The sequence below is a fragment of the Sarcophilus harrisii genome, chromosome 6 (assembly GCF_902635505.1).
Source record: "Sarcophilus harrisii chromosome 6, mSarHar1.11, whole genome shotgun sequence".
In the NCBI taxonomy this organism is placed as follows: domain Eukaryota; kingdom Metazoa; phylum Chordata; class Mammalia; order Dasyuromorphia; family Dasyuridae; genus Sarcophilus; species Sarcophilus harrisii.
The window spans coordinates 209,985,313-210,006,764 of NC_045431.1; the positions used below are offsets into that span (position 1 = coordinate 209,985,313).

Below are 21,452 nucleotides of genomic sequence, written 5' to 3' on the forward strand. Positions count from 1 at the left end.
TATTTCTACTTTCCCCTCATGTTCTATCACTACAGAATAATTTTCTTGCATTATTGTGACAAGGTCCCCATTTAGGTCACAACTTTCAGGTGGTTCAATTATTATATTTTCTCTTCTTGATCTGCTCTTCTGATCTGTTGTTTTTCTTATAAGATGTTTCATATTCTGGTCTCTTTTTTCATTCTTTATAATCTGTTTTGTTATTTCTCAGTTTCTCATAGCTTCACTGACTTCCCTTTGCCCAATTCTAATTTTCAAAGAGGTACTTTCATCTTTGAGATTCTACATCCTTTTCTAGTTAATTTTTTTCATAATCTTGTTTTTCTTGGATGTTTTGTTAATTTTTATTTTTGTTTTTCCTCAGTGTATCTCATTTGATTATTAAATTCTTTTTTGAGTTCTATGAGTTCTCTCTGGGCAGAGAGGCATTTCACAATACTCTTTTGGGGTAGAAGCTTTTTTTTTTTTTTTTTTTTACTTCAGTGTCTTCCTCTGAAGATGAACCCTGATTTTCCTTTTTCCCATAATATGTTTCTATAGTGGGGTTCTTCTTTGCCGATTCATTTTTTTAAATAATATGTATTAGTGTCAGCATTTCAAATCCCGGGATGAAAGTGTCTCTGGCTTCATTTCAGCTCTCCCCTCTGACCCAGGAACCCAAATTCTTCAAAACTGTTCCCTCCGACAAGTGCTCACAGCTAGTAGAATCCTGCCCCACTCCTGCACTCACGAGTGTGCTGATACCTTCCCTCCCAGGACTGTGGCTTTGCAGCACAGCTGGGCCTGGTGTTCCTAATCAGCTGAGGTTCCCTCAATCTTTCCAAACTCAGATCCAGATTGTTTCTACAATCTGGTGAAAGGAGGTGAAAGTCTCTGTGGTTCCTGCTGAGGATCCAACTACATCCAGGTAGTCCCAGGTTCCCCACTTGGTGTTCCTGTGGAGTTAGCCTAGAGGTTTTTGGTACTTCACGTGGATTATTCCCTGGCTGAGGGTCTTTCTTCAGATCTTCTCAGGTTGGGTCTGGAGGACCCCGTTCTACTTCATAAACCCATGTTCTCCCTGAGGGGCAAGTTTATTCTATTTGTGGGGAAACTTGAAATTTATGGGAGAACTTAAAATTTATCAACCTACTCTGCCATCTTCCCAGAATTCTCCCCTTTTGGTAGATAATTTACACCATTCCACTTCTTCTTTTCCTTTTCTCCTAGTACATTCCTTTTGTATCCCTTAATTTCATCATTAAAAAAAAGATATTATCCCTTCATATTCAACTCACAACTGTGCTCTCTATATATATTCTTTCAAACTGTGAGAAGTTCTAATGAGTTACAAGTATCATCCTTCCATGTAGGAATGTAAACAGATAAATCTTAATAAATTCCCTATGAAATCATTTTCCTGATTACCTCCTTATGTTTTTTCTGAGTCCTGTATTTGAAAATCAGATTTTCCATTCAGCTCTGGTTTTTTCATCATGTGAATGCTTGAAAACCTGTTTCACTGAATATCCATCTTTTTCCCCTGAAGGATTATACTTAGTTTTGCTGATAGGTGATTCTTGACAGGAATCCTAACTCCATTGCTCTCCAATATGTCATATTCCAAGCTTTCTGGGCTTTTAATGTAGAAGCTGCTAAATCTTGTGTTGTCCTGAATGTGGTTCCACTATACTTGAATTGTTTCTTTCTGGATGGTTGCAATATTTTCTCCTTGACCTGAGAGTTCCAGAATTTGGCCATATTATTTCTGAGTGTTTTCATTTTGGGATCTTTTTCAAGAGATCAATGGATTATTTCAATTTCTATTTTACCCTCTAGTTCTAGAATATCAGGAAAATTTTCCTTAATAATTTCTTGAAAGATGATGTAGAGGCTCTTTTTTAAAAATCATGACTTTCAGATAGACCAATAAATTTTAAATTCTCTCTCCTAGATTTTTTCCCAGACCATTTGTTTTTCCAATAAGATATTTCATATTTTCCTCCTGTATTTTCATTTTTTGGGTTTTGCTTTATTGTATCTGGATTTCTCACAAAGTCATTAGCTTCTATTTGCTCTAATTTTTTAGGAATTTATTCTAATTTTTAAGGAATTATTTTCTGCAGTGAATTTTTGTACCTCCTTTCCCAATTGGCCAATTTTGCTTTTTAAGGTATTCTTCTCCTCATTAGTCTTTTTTATTTACTTTTGTACCAACCAATTCTTTTTCTAATATTTCCTTTATCTCTCTTACTTGAATTTCAGAATCCCTTTTGAGCTCTTCTATGGCCTGAGCCCAATTCTTATTTTTTCTTGGAGGCCTGGATGTAGGAGCTTAGACTTTGTCATCTTCTTCTGAGTATATGTTTTGATCTTCTTTGTCATTATAGTAACTTTCTATGGTTAGAAATTTTTTTGGTTGTCTGCTCATTTTCCTAGCATATTACTTGGCTTTTAACTCTTTGTTTCAGTAGGGCTCTGTTTCCAGCATGGAGAGGTCACTGTAGCAAACTTAAGGGTTTTTATGTAGCTGCTTTCAGAGATCCTTCTAGGAACTGGACCATAAACACTCTTTTCTGCCCTGGAACTGAGTGTCCCTGTCCCACTGTAGCTATAAGATTTAGTGTGCTAAAGCAACAGAGTCCTGCTTTGCTGACCCTAGCGTTGGGGCTAAGGCTGGGATTGCATGCTGGACTTACCCCCTATTGCCACAGACCTTTTCTTCTGATCTTCCAAGTCCTCTGTCTGTGGGCTGAAAGGTCAGTACTGATGCTGAGTCAGCGGTCCCTAGACCTGTTCTTGCTTTACTGGTGTTGAGTCTTGGCTAGGGTTGGGACTGCGCTTGCACTGGAACTGTGTGCTGGACATCCCATTTCTACTGCAGACCTTCTAATTTGGCTTTAGCTGAAAATGTTCTACTCTGTCTTTTTGGGGTGTTCTGATGCTCTAAAATTTGTTATTTAAAGGAATTTGGAACAATTTGGGGTAGAGATTGGGTGAGTTCCCAATTGGTGGTAATAAAGACTCTATCATCTTGGCTCTGCTTCTCTCCAAAAGTCTTAATACAGTGATGTATTGGCTTTCTGGCCTTGCAAAGTCATTTCATGTCTCTGGGATTCAGATGACTTTTTGTAAGAGGGGGAATTTGCCAGAGGTGATCTCTAAACATCCCTCTTGGCTCTGAGTCCAATTAAATATTGAAAATATTAAGAGGGGAGGGCGGGATTTTCTCATGTACATTTTGGTGATAGGTTTTACTTATGGAAACATTACTTTAGGGAACTCAGTTTAACATTACTTTAGGGAACACAGTATTAATATTCCATTTTTATTCAGACATGTTCTTGCATCAATACACAGATTCTCTTTTTAAAAAAGAACGGATGTGGATTCTTCTATACAAATAGACCTTAGTAACTAAGCTAATGGGAACATTATTCTTTTTGATGAGAACATGAAGAATTAATGTTATCTGAGGTCCAAGGAAAGCTAAACTTTTATAATGTGTTTTTATCTGAAGAGTTGCTAGAGCATAATATTTGATTTCCTTTCTGCAGGCTTGAGATAAAAATTATGCTTTATTTTTATTTTGCTTTTTGGCTGGAATTGAAAGAGTGCTGGATCTGGTCTTCCAAGGCCTGAGTTCCAATTCCCACCTACCACCTACCATTTGCATGTTAATTTTGGGCAGCTCACTCAACCAGTCTGGACTTCAGTTTCTATAGTAGATTATCTTGCAAGATCACTTCCAACTCTCACCCTTATATGAAATTAATTGGATCTCTTTTCCTCAGTGGGACTTATGGAAACAGGGGTCATTATGTCCTTCTGTATTCTCCATTACTTATGGAAATGAATAGACAAAGCATGTGGTGATCTGAAAAATAATACTTGAGGTGTGTTTGCCTTGTATTCAATAATCATAGGATCATAGATTTAGGCATGGAAGGGATCTTCCCACTTCATTTTACAGAGAAGGGAACTGAGATTCAGAAATATTAACATGCCCAAATGGCACACAGAATTAAGTATCTGGGATTTGAACTCAATTCTACCCAACTCCCAGTCTTGTATTCTGTCTTCTCTACCATATTATATCCTAATCACTTGCTCTTTTTCTGTCTTTGCAATAAAATGACTTTTTATTGTTTTGGGGAGTGAGGATTTGGGGATTTAGAGGTAGATGGGATCTTAGAGAATTGAGGATTTGACTCCCATTTACCCAATGAGGAAACTGAGGCCCGATGTAGTGACTTTTTCCAACTCTGCTTAGAGTTAGGTTTTGAATCCAGAGCCAAGTCCAGTATTCTTCCCATAACTTCCACGTGACTTGTCCTTTATCTTATTTACTATGAAGATGCAACTCACTGCTCTTTATGCACGTATTCATTATGTGCTTGCTTTTAAAATTCATGAATAAGGAGATTCAAAACTGGACAAAAATCTTGGTCTCCTCACTTGTAAGAACCTGGTAAACATTAATCAGCTGGAAGTACAAATTACCATTAGTGGTTAACCCAGGAAAAACAGTGAGTGAAGCCGAAGGCCGAGAGCAAAGTGAGTCAGGATTTCATCTTCCCTTAACTCTCTCTGCTTTTGCAATGTAGTTACTCTGGTGACTAAAAGCTGATATTTTTCCATGATGAGAATCACCTTGGCATTAGAGCTGGAAAGAATGAATGATTTTGTGTTGATTTAAGAATTTGGATCAGAGCCAAAAGGAAAAATATCAGGGTAATCAGACAATTTTTCCCCATCTCCTTGTGCCAAAAGTGATCCAGGCTACCAATGAACCCTGACATTTAAAGCATACTCCAAGTGTTAGTGTTACTTCCTACTTTCTTATGTGACCGTCCTCATTTGGAATGACATTTTTTTTTTCCTGTGGATTCCTTCTCCATACAAGACAATTTACTCTAGAAGTGCAGAGAAAATGTTCTTGGACAGCTAGTTGGGATTGTGAATTAAGGAAGACCTGAATTCAAATCCTGCCTTAGACACATATCAACTGCATGAAACTAATTTTTGTCTGCCTTGGTTTCCTCAATTGTAAAGTGGGAATTAGTAGTACCTAAATCCTAGAATTGTTGGGAGATTCAGATGCGATAATATTTGTCAAGTACTTAGCATAGTGCTTGGCACATAGTAGGCATTTAATAAATGCATATTTCCTTCCTTCCTTACTTGTTCATGCATTCATAAACTATTTAATAAACAGATTGTATGTTTTATCAATTTTTATAACTAGAATCTGTAGGTCTTGCCTTTTGAACCTACTTGAATGAATGAATGAAAAAAACAATTTAAAGATTCTTCAGAAAAACAATGTGCTAACACTAAATGTGCTGCAAAACTAAAGCTGAAAGACTTAACAGTCTATTAATAATCTTATAATAAATTAAACAAGAATAAATTCTTGGTAAACAAAGTTCTAAAATTTCAGTAAATAAATCTGATTTACCTTTGGCCAAGTCATATTTGTCAGACCATTTTTATTAATTAATAAAAGTTATTAATTTTTTATTAATTAAGTAAAAATACTTTGTAGCATTTAAGAGCCCTTTAAATTTTTAAAATAGGTCCATCCATCAATCATTCTGTATTTCATTCTGCATAAATATCTAGATTTAACTCTGAGAGATAATATGGCATTCTGGGAGGAAATTTTCCCCTTCCCCCTAAATAATAAAGGCAGTTCTGCTATAATGTAGCCTATATATTCCCAAAAGACATCATGCTATGCAAATCACACAAGAAAAATAGAGCATATAGGGAAAATGAGGTTGTGGTAAAATGCTCAAAAACTTGTCAAGTCAAAAAAAGGGATAGGACTCTAATAAAAATGACAGCCAGTTTTATACACATTAAATGGTTAAGAACTACATAAATATTAAATATTGGCCTGTCCGCAGCTTTGGACTGCTGCTTGGCCTGGGTTTGCCAGGAGTGTATTGGGCAAGCACTGGAGATGGGGTGAGAGGAGAAATGGGGCAGACCAGCTCTTCTCAGCTCACAGTTCTTACTGCACCAGATGCTGTATGTATATTTTATCTTGTCAAAGGCCTGCAGTTTGTTAGGAGGCAGCTATTGTGAAATGGTGCAGTTTTCTGAGTTCTCTAGCTGTTATCTCATGGAAGAAACCATACCAAAATAAACTCGAATTTCGAATTATACCTTGAATGTTCCCTAGTGCATTAATTAAGTTGGAACAGATTCACATTGGAACAAATTCATGTTTTTGAAATGCATTCTAACAGAACCAACCTCCAGTATGTGAGTTAGAAGACCTAAGTTCCAATCCAATTTTTGTCATTGGCTAGTGTTATATCAAGCAATTGGTGGTCCTCAGTTTCCTCATTTTAATTTCAATTTGTACTTCTGTCTGATAGAGCTGTTGGATTAATGGCTCACTGTGGTCTCTTTACACTCTTAAGATTTCAACCATGAATTTAACTTACCTTTTATGTGTTAAAGCAAATAATTCTGACCCTATTGATGAAGTCACTTAATTAAATCCAGTTCCAAGTAGATCTTTATTAAAAATTCCTACTAAATGTATATTTTTCTAGTCTTTCAGTATATACTAGTCACCTAGATAAATTCTGGCACACTTTGGCCCATCCATCCTGACTCACAGGAAGATTTGGCAGAAGAGAAAGGGCTGTATAAATTTGGAAGAGAATATCAGCAAAATCTTGTTTTTTCTTTTCATTCAGTGCAGCTTTTTCTTAAATAGTATTTTATTTTTCCAATTACATATAAAGATAGTTTTAAACATTCTTTTTGTAAGAAGAATTCCAAATTTTTTCTCTCTCCCCTCCATTCCCCCACCCCAAGACCATAACCAATCTGATATAGGTTATACTCATACAATTATTTTAAACATATTTCCACATTTGTCATATTGTGTAAGAAAAGTCAGAACAAAAGAGAAACTATGAGAAAGAAAAAAACAAACAAATAAAAAAGATGACAATAGTATGCTTTGATCTGCATTCAGTCTCCATAGTTCTCCCACTGGATGCAGATGGCATTTTCCATCCCAGGTCTTCAATCAGTACAGTTTTTCCCCAACAGTATTGACTTGTAGAGAAGTAGGAGTAATACAGAAAAGATGGATGATTGTCGTGCTGTGTTAAGAAATAGAATGATCCCTTTATCAGTGGGAATTTGATGGTGTGCTGAGACATGTAGCAAGGGAGAATAGATTATGACATCGATTGATAGCTTTCAACTAGGTCAGCCTAGATGATGGATTGGGATATATTAGACATCAAGTTTAACCCCCTTAATTTTCAGAAGAGGAAATTAAATTGGTGAAGTGACTTTGTCAAGGTCACACAATTAGTTAATAGCATTTGTTGATTTGATTTTTTTTTAAATGAGAGGGAAAAAAGAAATGCTGTTTGGGGCTGAAATAATCATAGGCACTTTCTCCCTTCTCATTCTAGCTGATTTCCTTTTCCTTTTTTTTTTTTTTTTTTCCTTTAATTTTCAGTTCAGTCTTGGCAGTTATATGATCTAAGAATAGATTCGATGAGACATTTCTGATTGCATTTTTGTAATGATCATCAATGCAATTCTGGGAAAATTCTCCCATGGTTTTTCTTTTTTTTTTTCTTGTTAAGTAGGCTTTTCAAATGAAGAACTTAGTGACAAAACTGTGTGGTAAATGACCTCACTGCCTGCAGAATAATAAACTTTTCTGTCCTCCTCAAAGTATCTCCAGGTTTTAGAATTCTTGGATTTGACTGATTGTTCAGTTTCTGCATAGTATCACTTTGGAAGGATTGACTTCTAGAGGTACAGTAGGTAGTGATCTGGTTTTAGTGTCCAAAAGATCTGGATTCAAGTCTTCTGACACATACTGATTTTATTGCCTTGGGCAAGTCTCCAAATCATTCAATGCTTCAAACAACTTTTTTTGGAAGAGGAAAGGAGAAGAAGTATAAATAGTATTTTTTCCCCAGTTTAATAAAGATAGTTTTCAAAATCCCTTCTTTAAATAAGATTTTGAGTTTCATTTTTTTTTTCTCTCTCCTTCTCATCCTCCTTTCTCAAGATGGCAACCTGATATAAGGTATACATGTACAGTTATGTATACATATTTTCACATTAGTCTTGTTGTGAAAGAAAAAAAAAAAACAGAACATAAGGGAAAAGCCACACAAAACAAAAAAGGTGAAATAGCACACCTTGATCAGCATTCAGACTCCATGTTTCCTTCTTTGGATTTGGATAGCTTTTACCATCACAACTTTTTTGGAATTGTCTTGGATCATTGTATTGCTGAAAAGAGCTATCACAGTTGATCATTGCACATTGTTGCTATTACTGTGTACAATGTTTTTCTGGTTCTGCTCACTTCAATTTGCATCAGTTCATGTAAGCCTTTCCAGGTTTTTCTGAAATCTGCCTTCTCATCATTTGTTGTAGTACACTAGGATTCCATTATATTCATATGCCGCAAGTGGTTTAGTCATTCCCTATTTGATGGATATTCCTTCCATTTTCAATTCCATGTCACCACAAAAAGAGAGCTGCTATAGATATTGTTTTGTACATGTAGGTCCTTTTCCCTTTTTTACGCTCTCTTTGGTATACAGACCTGTTAGTGTATTGCTGGATCAAAGGATATGTAACGTTTGATTTCTTTTGGATGTAGTTCCAAATTGTTCTCCAGAATGATTGAATCAGTTTATCAACTCCACCAACAATGTTTTACTATCTCAATTTCTTCACATCTTTTGCAACATTTATCATTTACCTCAGAGTTGTTTTGATTTGCATTTTTCCAATCAATAGTGATTTAGGGCATTTTTTCATATGATTATAGATAGCTTTAATTTCTTCATTTGAAAATTATCCATTGATACTCTTTGGTGATTTATCAATTGAGGAATGACTTGGATTCTTTTTTTTTTTTTTTTTTTTTTTTTAATAGCCTTTAATTTACAGGATATATATACATGGGTAACTTTACAGCATTAACAATTGCCAAACCTCTTGTTCCAATTTTTCACCTCTTACCCCCACCCTCCCTAAATGGCAGGATGACCAGTAGATGTTAAATATATTAAAATATAACTTAGATACACAATAAGTATACATGACCAAAACGTTATTTTGCTGTACAAAAAGAATCAGACTCTGAATTATTGTACAATTAGCTTGTGAAGGAAATCAAAGATGCAGGTGTGCATAAATATAGGGACTGGGAATTCAATGTAATGGTTTTTAGTCATCTCCCAGAGTTCTTTTTCTGGGTATAGCTAGTTCAGTTCATTACTGCTCCATTAGAAATGATTTGGTTGATCTCGTTGCTGAGGATGGCCTGATCCATCAGGACTGGTCATCATCTAGTATTGTTGTTGAAGTATATAATGATCTCCTGGTCCTGCTCATTTCACTTAGCATCAGTTCGTGTAAGTCTCTCCAGGCCTTTCTGAAATCATCCTGTTGGTCATTTCTTACAGAACAGTAATATTCCATAATTTAATGACTTGGATTCTTATAAATTGAGTCAATTCTCTGTGTATTTTAGAAATCAGAAAAAAAAATGGCTGTAGAAATGGTTTCTCATCTTTCTGCTTTCCTTCTAATCCTGGTTGCATTGGGGGTTGCAATCCTTTTTAATGTAACAAAATATCCATTTTGTATTTCATAATGTTCTATCTCTTTGATATCACCTTTTCTGTTTAAATCATGTAGTCATTTTTACTTATTTAGGTAGAGGGTGAGAGATGTTGGTCTATATCTAATGTCTGCCATACTATTTTCTAGTTTACCTTACAGTTTTTATTAAATAATGAGTTCTTTTCCCAGTAGATTACTATAGTCATTTACTGTTTTGTCTTGTGTACCTAACTTATTCCATTGATCCACACTGTTCATGGGATTATAGATTTTAAATAGGAAAAGTCAATTGAGTTCAAAACTCTCATTTCATAGATGGACTAACTGAGGGCTAGAGAGGTAAAGTACTTAACTCAAGATCCTACAGCTAGTATGTGTTTAAGGCAGGATTTAAATTGAGATCTTTATTATCCTGATTCCCAAATCCAGCACCCTAACCATTATGCCATGCTACCTCTTTGATTTTGCAACCTGATATAAGACAATGTGTGTATTTAAACTACCACTTGTCTTTTTTTATTTATTTATTTTTTTTACTTGGGAGAGGTTGATAAAGGATAGCTATCTAAGTTAAACATTAACACTAATTTTGACTAATACACAAGTTAGGTTATCAATAAGAGCATTATGCTCATGAGAACAGTTTATCTTTTTGTAGATAACTCATTTTTTAAAGCATTGGGAGAAATTCTAACCATTTTTTTTTTTTTAATTATAGCATTTGTACTTAGGCAGTGATAAGAATATATTTCAAATTTTCTCATAACTTTTTCCCCCTTTGGAATACAGTGCATTTACAAGTGTTGTTGTTGTTGTTTAAATATCAGCCAATCCATTATAAGAAGACTTCATGTCATAAACTTCCTAAGCCAATATGAATTACAGTGTAATATCTTCCATTATAATCATGGGTCATGCTTGCTCCAACACACCCATGTTTGTGGCTGATTCTCTTGGATTTCAATTGAAGGAGGAGCTAGGATGTTGTAGTGAACATAATTGAACAAATAATCTCTATGCCAGTCTGAGGAATGAAATTTGTATTGTTGCCTTTGAGTTTTATTTCATTTGCTGTGTATACTTTATAAGTGTTTATTTGAATTGAATTGAATCCTTCCAGTGGCAAATATTTCATCCTTGAAATATTTGATGAAGAGTATCAGAATTTGATGTTTTTAATTAATGACATACACACATGTGTGTATAAATATATATGTGTGTGTGTATACATATGCACATATGTGCATGCACATATATTTAAGAATTACAGATGTGGGGCAGCTAGTTGGTGTAGTAGATATTATCAGCCCTGAAGTCAGGAGAACTTGAGTTCAAATCTAGCCTTAGATACTTAACACTTCCTGGCTGTGTGACCCTGGGCAAGTCACTTAACCCCAGTTGCCTCAACAACAACAAAAAAGATGAAGAAATCCTATTCTCATTTTAAAATATATTACCTAATCCTATTCTTCTCTTGGAGATAGAAAAAGAAGACAGAGACAAAGACACACACACACACACACACAAAATCGATATGAATGGTTAATTTTTTTTTTTCCTGAGGCAATTGAGGCTCTATCCACTATACCAGCTAGCTGTCCTGAAAAGGTTAACTTTTAAAGAATATTTTTATTTATTTAAATCCAAGGGCTTGAGTATGTTGCAATCCATAAGTCAAAGTGGGGTTTTTTGCTTATATTTACATACCTGGATTATGCTTATTTGCATGACATTTAAGGGAGGATCAATCAAAAGCAAATATCAGTGTTAAAAAGAAGAAGAAAAAACAAACAAACCTGTGTCTAACTATGTACAGACCCAAGGTGTTTGAATATTCACAGCCTTTATATACTATATTTGTATGTTGTCCAGCCAACCTGATGCTAATGATATCTCCGTGTTGTCTGCTTTTGTCTCTGTAGGAAAGAAGAAAGGAATTTGAAAATAACCTCTTAAAGTCTGGCCTGGAATTAGAAACAGAAGACAAAAAGGTAAATATGGTTGTCAATGTCCTTAATTAACCTGCCATATAAAACAGAAACCAAAATCTGGGTTTTTCCCTGCAGGCTCAGAGTCAGGGAGTTCTGCTTTTCCATCCTATGCATTTCTGAGCTGTGTGATCACAGGCAAAGCATTTGAATTCCCCAAACTTATTTTTTCCTTCTCACTACATTGGACATAATAATTGATTGTAGATCTTTCACCTTCTTGTGAATAGGGTGCTTTGTAAACATTAAAGTGCTATATATAAATGTGAGGTTGGGCCACTATGATTATTATTCCTACTATTGGAATCTAGAGGCAGGATGAGGATGCTGAATCTTGGGATAGGAGTCCCACTTTTTCTACCTTACTCATTGAGAAGTCAGTTAAAGTAGACCCAGGTCTTCAAGGCAGGATTGTCTATATGTCATATTGAGGATATAAAATTTAGTTTTACTCTGCATATCAAAAATCTAATTGCCTCTGCTTTGCTTTGCATGATTTGATTTCTACTCAACTGTTCAACTTCCCACTACTCATCCTACCAATTCTAAAGCCCAATCAAGGAAATCTCTCCATTCTAGCTGCCCTCAAGCTACCAAATTTATTCCCACCTATGAGCTTTCATTTATATTTCCTTGATTTTGATATCTTCAGTATCCTATTCATCTTTTAAAACTCAGCTCAAAGCTTACCTCTTAATGAAACCTCCTTTGACTCTATCAGCCCATACTGATTTCTCCTTTCTTTCTCCAAATTCTTTTCATTTTTACATTGGCCCATAGAATTTAGTATTTAGTTATAATAGTGATAACAGCTTACATTTATATAGCTCTTTAAAGTTTACAGAACACTTTCATGATAGTATCCCTTTGAAAAAGGTTGTATGTATTATACCTCTATTTTACAGATGAGAAAATAAAGGCTCATCATAGGAAGGGGAATTACCCTATCACTCAGCTAATAAACCAGTATTTAAACAAGTCTCTTGATTCAATTTCGATTCCACTGGTCCTTTCATTATACTTAGCTACATCTCTTCAAGTTATCCTATGTGCCTTTCTTTCCAATTCAGCAGGAATATCCTTGAAGATAGAGGGAATAGTGTCTTATACTTCTCTATCCCTAGGTCCATCAGCACTAAACATATAGTAGGCACTCCACAAATACTTGTTAATCTTCTTTTGAATCTCAGATCAAAGCACCACCTCCTCTGTGAAGCCTTCTTTCACTCTCACTTCCATAAGCTGGAAATGTTGTCTCTCTAATCAGATTTTCCTAGAATACATTGTACAGACTCTCTCACTTGCCCCCATTGGACTCCATTTTGCATTATCATTATCTGTGTACATGTTGCATCTTCCTTAATAATCTCCCTAGGAGACAAGAACCAAGGAGAGATCAGCATAGTGAAGGAACCTTTGAGGAAAAAGAAACTTGAAACTGTAATTTATTGTAATCAGTAAATCTTTATATTCAATGCCAAGCACAGTGCCCTGAGCTTATTAGATGCTTAATGCATTTTTAATTGTTTCCCAGAATTGTAGCCATAAAACATTTAATAATAAGAGTTCAAAATATAATAGCACTGTAAACAATTATTAGGCACCTATTAGATGCACTGGGAGATACTTCAATAGAAATATAATATTCCCACTATGGGGACTCTGTTTAACAGTGCAGATCTTAGCCCCTGTGCCTTCATATCCTGTACAATCTTTGACTATGCCTTCCAGTAAAATTTTTGCAAGAATTCCACCCAATGTTCTGGATCACTTCCTCTATACTAACAGTTTTTTGTTTTTTTTTTTTCAGTTTTTTGATGTTGTGGATCTTATGGTCAGTCTGGTGAAGGCTATAGACTATTTCTCAGAATAATGTTTTTAAGTGCATAAGATAAAATACATTAGATTACAAAGGAAATGAATTATATTAAAAATACATTATTCAAAAATATTTTAAAAGTTCACACACCCCAGATTAGACCCCTTTATTATATGAATACCATTGAAGCTCCCAGATAATCCATTTGTCTGGGATCTATCATATTGCCTATGTGGCCAGCCTACTTTTTTTTCCAGTCAGATATTTCTTTGAATAATCATTTATGCCTTCCCCCCACCTGAAATTCTTCATTGTAGCCTGCATTTCACTGTTTCCATTGTAGCCCACACTCCATTGTAGCCTCCCTCCCATTGTCCTTTGGATGACCTGCAATTTAAATTCCTTGGAATTAAAAAAAATATTACTTATCAGTTGGGAAAGAGGAAGGGAACAAACATTTATCAAGTGCCTTTATGTGCCAATCATTTTGCTAAGCGCTGTACAAATTTTATCTTATTTGATTGTTATAACAATCTTGTTAAGTAGGTGTGGTTTTTATCCATAGCTTATAGTTGAAGAAAAGGAGAAGGACAGAAGCAAAGCACTTTTGCCTGGGGCATACAGTTATTAAGTGTCTGAGGTCACATTTGAATTTGGGTCTTTTTCTTGACTTTGGGTCTAATGCTATTTATACTGTGTCAAGCCACTTTGAGTAGGAGTTGCTATTCCTTACTTCCCAGTCACATAGCTACCCAGCCTTAATCACTGAGTGGGTGTTGCCTCAGACTGAGATCTATTGAAGACCTTACCTTAAAAAGATCAAGATCTCTCTTTTCATCCTGGGCCATCTCATTCTGATCTACATCTGGCCACTAGACCCAGATAGCTCTGTGTCCTTTCTCACTTAAATCCATCTCTGATGTCATGATGAGAATGAGGATAAACAACTACAGCTTTGATAAGCTCTGGTGATAATGGAGATAAAAAGCTATGCTACCTGCCTTAGTAAAATATAAGCTCTTTTCGGGGAGGTAGCATAGCTTGTACATGCAGGGATAAGGTTAGCCATCATGCTAATAACTAAGGTAAGAAAAAGTACTGAAGGAAAATGTAAGGAAGAGGAGAGCACTAAAAACTGGTTCTGTAGAGCAACTTTGGGAAGCAGGCAGTATTTTACAGATGAAGAAACTGAGGCTGGGAGAAGCCAAATAACTTGGTTAGGATCACAAGCTGGTATTGTCAAAGGTGGGACTCTAGACTCTTTTGATTACAATATAATACTTTTCTAAAACATAAGAGATTATGCTGAATCTTTTACTCAACTTCATATGATATCCTAGAAAGTTTTTAGTTTGGTTGATTTTTAAGTGTAGGACATGGCTTGCTTTCATGTCCCATGTCTTTTTCCTAAAGACTTGTTGAAAGAAAAAAGGTGCATTTTTGCCTTATTTCTGCAGCTCAGATCTCAGTGTGCTTAATATCAATGTGTCTTCTTCCTTCTAGGACTCTGAGGATGGCCGAACTTACTTTGTCAAGATCCATGCCCCTTGGGAGGTGCTGACCACGTATGCCGAGGTGCTGAACATCAAGATGCCCATTCGGGAGAATGACATCCCCCCTGCCATGGAGAATCCTTTTGAGTGTATGTTTGAACCTTTCCGGCTCCCAAAGAAAGTGATGAACCCTGAGCCGGATTACTTCACAGCTCCATTCAGCAAACAAAAGCAGGAGCTCTTCTTCATTGAAGATGAGAACACCTTTTTCTCGCCATCAGTGAGAAACAGAATTGTAGGTAGACACGTTCTAAACTGCTTTCTTTAAATCTAAATGTATTCCTGAGCATGTACTTGTGTGATAAGGAGTTATAAAGCCGTGCTGGGTGGATATGGATGTGCATGAAGTCACTGAAGGTAGCAGACAGCAAACTTCCATGTATTTTCTTTGTGTCTAAAATGTCAATTTTTTCCTTCTCCACCCAATTTAGTATCAATTAATAAATAAGCACTATGCTAAGTACTGGGGTTACCAAAAGAGTCAAAAGACAATCCTTAATCTCAAGGAGCTTGCAGTTTAATGGGGGTGGGGGGGAGGAATAGCATGCAAACATATATAAACAAAACAAGCTCTATATCCAAGATAAGTAGGAGATAATTAAGAGGGATGAGAGAAGGAAGTTTTAGTTGGGACTTAAAGGAAGCTAGAGAAATTAGTAGTCTGGGCAGAGGAGAGAGAATATTGCGGGCATGGGGGGATAGCTGGAGAAAATGCTCAGAGCCAAGAGATGGTATATCTTGTTCATGGAAAAGCCAGAAGGCCAGTGCCACTGGGTGGTAGGAGTACATGTCCAGGAGTGAAGTGTAAAAACACTGGAAAGCTAAAGGGGGCTAAATTATGAAGGGCTTTGGATGTCAAACAGCATTTTGCATTTATTTCTGGAGGTAGTAGTAAGCTACTGGAGTTTATTGACATGATCAGACTGCTTTAGGAAAATTATTTTAATAACTGAATAGAGGAGGGACCAGAGTGGGAGATACTTGAAGCAAGCAGGCCCACCAGGAGGTTCTGGAAATAATCCAGTATGAGGTAACAGGGGCCAGGACTAGAGGGATGGCATTCCTTCTCTCTATCAGTGATCACGTATCGGAAGAGAAAAGGGGGCATCTACAAGGGATGGTGTAATGTTGAAATGGACAGATCTTGGCAACAAGTCGGGGAGCAAAGCTAAGAAAGATTTGAGGAAACTGGACCTTCAGTTAAGATTGTGATTTGCAAGGGCAGTAGATGTCATAGATAGAGTATCAGCTCTGGTGTCAGGAGGACCTGAGTTCAAATCCACCTTCACTTAAAGTCTTCAAGAGTTCATTCAGTAATTAAGCCTAGACACTCATTTCTGTTTTGAGATAACAAAACCCTTTGTTTCTAAGGAGCCCCTGAGGACTCCATCACTTCCTTGCATGTGTCAGCACATTGTGTCATCACCAAAAAGAGCCCTCCATTTTCCATCACTAAATGGATGAAGTGATAATTGCTGACACGCTTATTAAGACAGAGTCAGTCCCTGAAACCAACATGTGGATTCTGAAAATAAAAACTTCAAGATCTCTCACTCTCTCCCAGCTGCTGCTTTAAAAGTCTTGATTGCCGGTTTGGAGCTCAGAATCCATAATTCAACAAATGTTTATTAAGACCTGGCACCATGCTAGGCACTGGGAATATGATGATGAAAAATGATATAGTCTTTCCTCCCAAAAGATATTGCAGTCTGATAGATTCTAGATAAGAATGAGAAATGAGAAGGATCAATCTCTGGGGATACTGATTTCCTTTTAAGTCTTTCCTAACTTTTTTTTTTTTTTTTGGGGGGGGGGTGGAGAGGTAAGGGGATAAATTTTATCAATCTGAGGAACTCTTGGCGGGGGTGTTCCCTCTATTCATGCATGTTGTCATTCCATATGTACCATCATCCCTGAGCATTGCCGGAACATAGTGAAAAATTAAGTGATCTCTTTATGGTCACACAAAAATTTTGGGTCAGAGACAGGATTTAGATCAGTTTTTCTAATGCCAAGATTGGTTCTCTCTTCAGCATACCATATTGCCACTTCTCAGTTATTGAATATTAGGGGTCCCAAACTTAGGTCATTTTTTTTGGGGGGGTTACAGTTTTCTCTCTTTTATAGTAAAACAATAAAACCTTTTCTTCCAGTGTAGTACTCTTTCCCTTCATAACTTTTTTCTTTAAATACAATGGCTTTGTAAGTTGTTGTTACTTGGAACCCATATAAATATATGTGGATAGTGCTTTTCTTTTTTTAAATCATGTTAATATTTTGTGTTATTTGATTTTTGCTACAATCTTTTGAGGAGATAGAACAACTATTACTATTATTATCATAACCATTCTAGAGCACTGAAATAATATGCATAATTTGTCCAGACCTTACCAGCATCTTTCAACCTCTGAAACATTTATACCCTTAAGAAAAGGGGAGAACCTAGCAAATATTTTCAGGTATCTAGCTGCTGCTGACAAATTCCTCACTGCCAACCCATCCCATGTTTAATGTGCTCAAAACCCAGGCAACTTATAGCGTTGCCTTACACTCAACTTCCTCAAGAGCATGCATACTACATGGAAACAGGAACGTAGATGCTCCAGAAAAGACACCCTAATGTTTCACAATACCACTATGGTGGTATTGTCTCTTTCGCCTTCCTCTATATCTTTCTTGTTTTACAACAAGAAGAATATATTTAGTATTGCAAATACAAGCCCAGAACTTCTGCTTTCTATATTTGTAATCTGCTGTTCATAGATAATCTTTAGAGTAGGAAAGAGACTAGTACAATCTTCCAGAGATGGGCTTCTTAAACCTTTTTCCAATCATAACCTCTTTTCACCCAAGAAAATTTTATGTGACTACAGTTATATAGGTGTATAAAATAAGTATACAGATGATTTGTTGATAATAAACTATAATTTCATGACCCTCACATTCAGTTATGAGACCCCTTTTGGGTCATGAACCTCAGTTTAAGAAGTGAGGTTCTAGACTATCACCCCTGATAGCCAATAACTTGCTTTCTCCTGATTCAGTTACTGTCTTCCTTGGTTGTTCCGTTGTCCTTCGTTCTCAAAGAGGACCAAAATGACATTACTATGTTAGAGTTGAGTTACAGTGTGTCTGACTGTGGCTGATCAGACCAATGTGAGCTCAGAATGCTCTGCCACAGTTTGGATACAAATAGTCCCTATGAACATTTGGGGTGGATTCTCTGCTTTGCACGTCTCACATTTTTTCTGAACTAACTCACTTTTGCTTTGCTCATCGCTTTGTCTTCCTTAGTGTCATAACAAATCACATAATGAATAGGATTTTGCTAGGACTTAAAATAGAGACTCCTGGCTCCTAGCTGAGAACTATCACTCTAGTATACAACACCTTTCACCTCCTTGATCTGAAAAAATAAACACAGCTAATCAGCGGAGAGTACACAGAGATATTTTAAAAAGAAGAATGAGAAAAAAACACAAAAACATGACTTGTATTTGCATTCCAGAAGTAGCTCTAAACACGCAGCTCCCTTGAACTACTGTCTCCGTGAACCATATGAAAGTCAACACTGTCCCACTTAGCCCCAGGCTGGAAGATTTCACCCATGGCAGTGAGTCAGAGGGAAGAAGGCCAGAAGCTGAATCACATGCTTACTGGATTTCCCTTCACTGTTTCTCATGGTCTATTCAAGTGACATCTAATGAAATCAGTGTCTCGGGTTGCGCCTGTCCCTAGACTTTCTCAGGTTGCACACCTGAATCATTCAGCTGTTCCTAGGAAGATGTATACTTAGTCAAACATTTTCAGCCATGCTCTTTCACATTTTTACCATTTTTGCCATTAGCCCAGACCCAGCAAGTGGGAATACTCAGGAGGAAGCCCTCACTGCCACTCCCATCTTAGTCCTCTCCCCTTCTCAAATTTTCTTGTATTCTTCAGTGTACATGCTGTTTCCTTCCCTCTAATAGAAGTGAAGCTCTTTTAAGACTTTAAAGTCATTTTTATTTTTAAATTTTTATATTTTAAAAATATTTTAATATTTTATTTATATTTATTTTTTTAAAATAAAGCATGTTTTAAGACTGTTAAAATAATAGCCCAAATCATTTGTTTTTCATGTTTTTTTTTCTTTTCTTTCTGATGCCTTGTGCTGTGATTTGATTACTGTAATTCTCTTCGGCCATGTGGATGGCAAGCCATCCGTGTCCTTCGATTCTGTGCGTTTCTTGTCCACATACTTCTATAAATTTTCCATGGAAGCGCACCCAACAATAGTACAAGGTCTTCCTCATATTCTTCTGAGCCTGTAGTTTCTCTCTTCTGTCTTCCCCCATTCACCCCACACACCAATAAAATCCAGAAATCTTTCCATAGTGGTACCTTATTGAAAATCCAAGAGATGCATCTGGAACGATCCTTAGAAATTAACTGAATTTTGATAGACTGTAAGATTTTTGAAAGCAAAGACTATTTGTATTCCTGGCATCTGAGAGGAAGACCTGGATTAATTTCTTCCCTTGGATGCATATTGGTTGTGTGATGCTGGACAAGTCATTTCAATTATTTTTATTTTAAGAATTGCCATCCTACAATGATGAGAAGGTTTCCTCACTCAGCACTTTCCTTCCCTGGGTCAATGAAATCACAGGTTCAGTTTCATATCTGTCTCCAAGATATAGCATATTATAGATCTGGAGCTTGATAAATGCTTTCTGATTGATTACAGGGATACCAGTGGAACATACAGGCTATCTAATAGTATTATAGAAAGAATTATCCCATAAATTTCCTTGTGTGGTCCATTTTTTTTCCCTTTTAGCTGTTTTTCTTTAAATAACCATCCTTCACCTTACTTCCCCTGTGGAATTACTTGTATGTATTGGGTTACATAATAAATATTGAAATGATTTTTTTTTTCTCAAAATGGCAGTAAGAACACAAACAAGAAGGCACTGTGTCTTATTGTATAAACTCAGGTTTATTTGTGTATGATTACAATTCCTTGTCAGATAAATGGTTAGACAAATTCTGATAGATATCTGTCGTCTGCATGTTCATTATCTCTATGTCTGTATAATCATTCAATAACCATTAAAAAAAAAAAAGCTTGCTGACTTTTCCCTATCACCCCACATGCTTTTGGTCTGCTTCTTCCCACTATCCAGCTGCTCTGTGCTCAGGGAACATCTGATAATGTCAATAAGCACATGGATCATATGTACATAGAAGATAAAGTTATGTTAAACCATGACATTTCCCATAATAAATAAGGACAGTTCATTAAGTTCTAGTCCATTAACATAGGTAATTATGCCTTCCATAATTTTTGAAAGAAATTCATTTCCACAAAAGGATATGCAAAGTACAAAGTGCTTGGCTCTTCTTTCTCTGTCACCATGCACATGTTCTTCTCTTCTGGCCCAGAGATTATTCGAGTGCAAAGGACCTGAAGGACCATTGAGTCTAACCCATACTTGAACAAGAATTCCTCCTTATCATGTAGATGATTATTCCCCAAAAAGTGGATGTCCAGAATTTACTTGAAGACTATTGATAGGCAAATTATAAATCTACCTTTCAGGGTAGCCCATTATATTTTAACTTGTTAATTTTAATGAATTTTATCAATAGGATTTAGGTTTTTTTTCCCTTAATATTGTGCAAATTTCTCCCTCGATTCTATTTTTAGATAGCCGTGTTTGTTTGGAATTTTTCCTTATACCAAGTATTCATCTGCCTTCCTACAATTTTTCTACAAGTCCTATTGATTCTATCCATGTACTCCCTTTTTCATTGATAGATTACTTTTCATTTCTAACTGGGTTCCCTTTCTCTAATCTTTTCTTCTTCCCTATATCTTTCATATCAGTAATTGTGGAATCTTCCCTAATGTACAAATCTGACCTTACAGTATCTCTTCTTACACCTTTGAAATGCTCTCCATGATGTCTACCAAAAGATATTCATGCTGCTTACTTTGGCATTTAAAGCCTTGTACCACATAATATCACTCTTTTCCATTTGGATCTCAATCTACAGTTAAAATGACCAGTATGCCGTCACTCAAACTCACTCGTGTCTTTGATCAGACTGTTTCTAGGATCTCTCCCATGTTTGCATCTTTTAAGGTCCAACATTAAACTCTTACATGAATCTTTGGGTCACCTCCTGGCCTTTCTTCATGTGACTTATACTTTTATCATTGAGAAGCAGTAGAGAAGAGTAGTAAAACACTGAACTTAGAATTGGGAGAGATGTGTTTAAATCCTATCTCCAATACTTATGTTCAAATTATTTAACTTTGCTAAGCTTCTGTTTTCCTAATGGTAAAATGGATTTTAAAATACCTGTTATACTTAACCTTATGAGGTTGTTGCAATGATCAATCAATCATTCTTTTATTCATAAGACATTTTTCTAGCTGTAAAATCACATGTAAATGTTAGTGACGTTTTATTTTGCATTATTGAATCT

At 36.0% G+C, this 21,452-nt stretch overlaps 1 protein-coding gene across 8 annotated transcripts in view; it reads left to right on the forward strand.

Moving 5' to 3' along the window:
• ANO5 (anoctamin 5) overlaps positions 1-21,452 on the forward strand; it is a 145,156-nt gene that overhangs the window by 79,752 nt on the left and 43,952 nt on the right. For all 8 annotated transcript variants that reach the window (XM_031941867.1, XM_031941868.1, XM_031941869.1 and 5 more), the window contains 2 exons: positions 11,538-11,606; positions 14,926-15,210. In XM_031941867.1, coding sequence (XP_031797727.1) covers positions 11,538-11,606; positions 14,926-15,210 — 354 coding nt within the window. The remainder of the gene's footprint in view (positions 1-11,537; positions 11,607-14,925; positions 15,211-21,452) is intronic.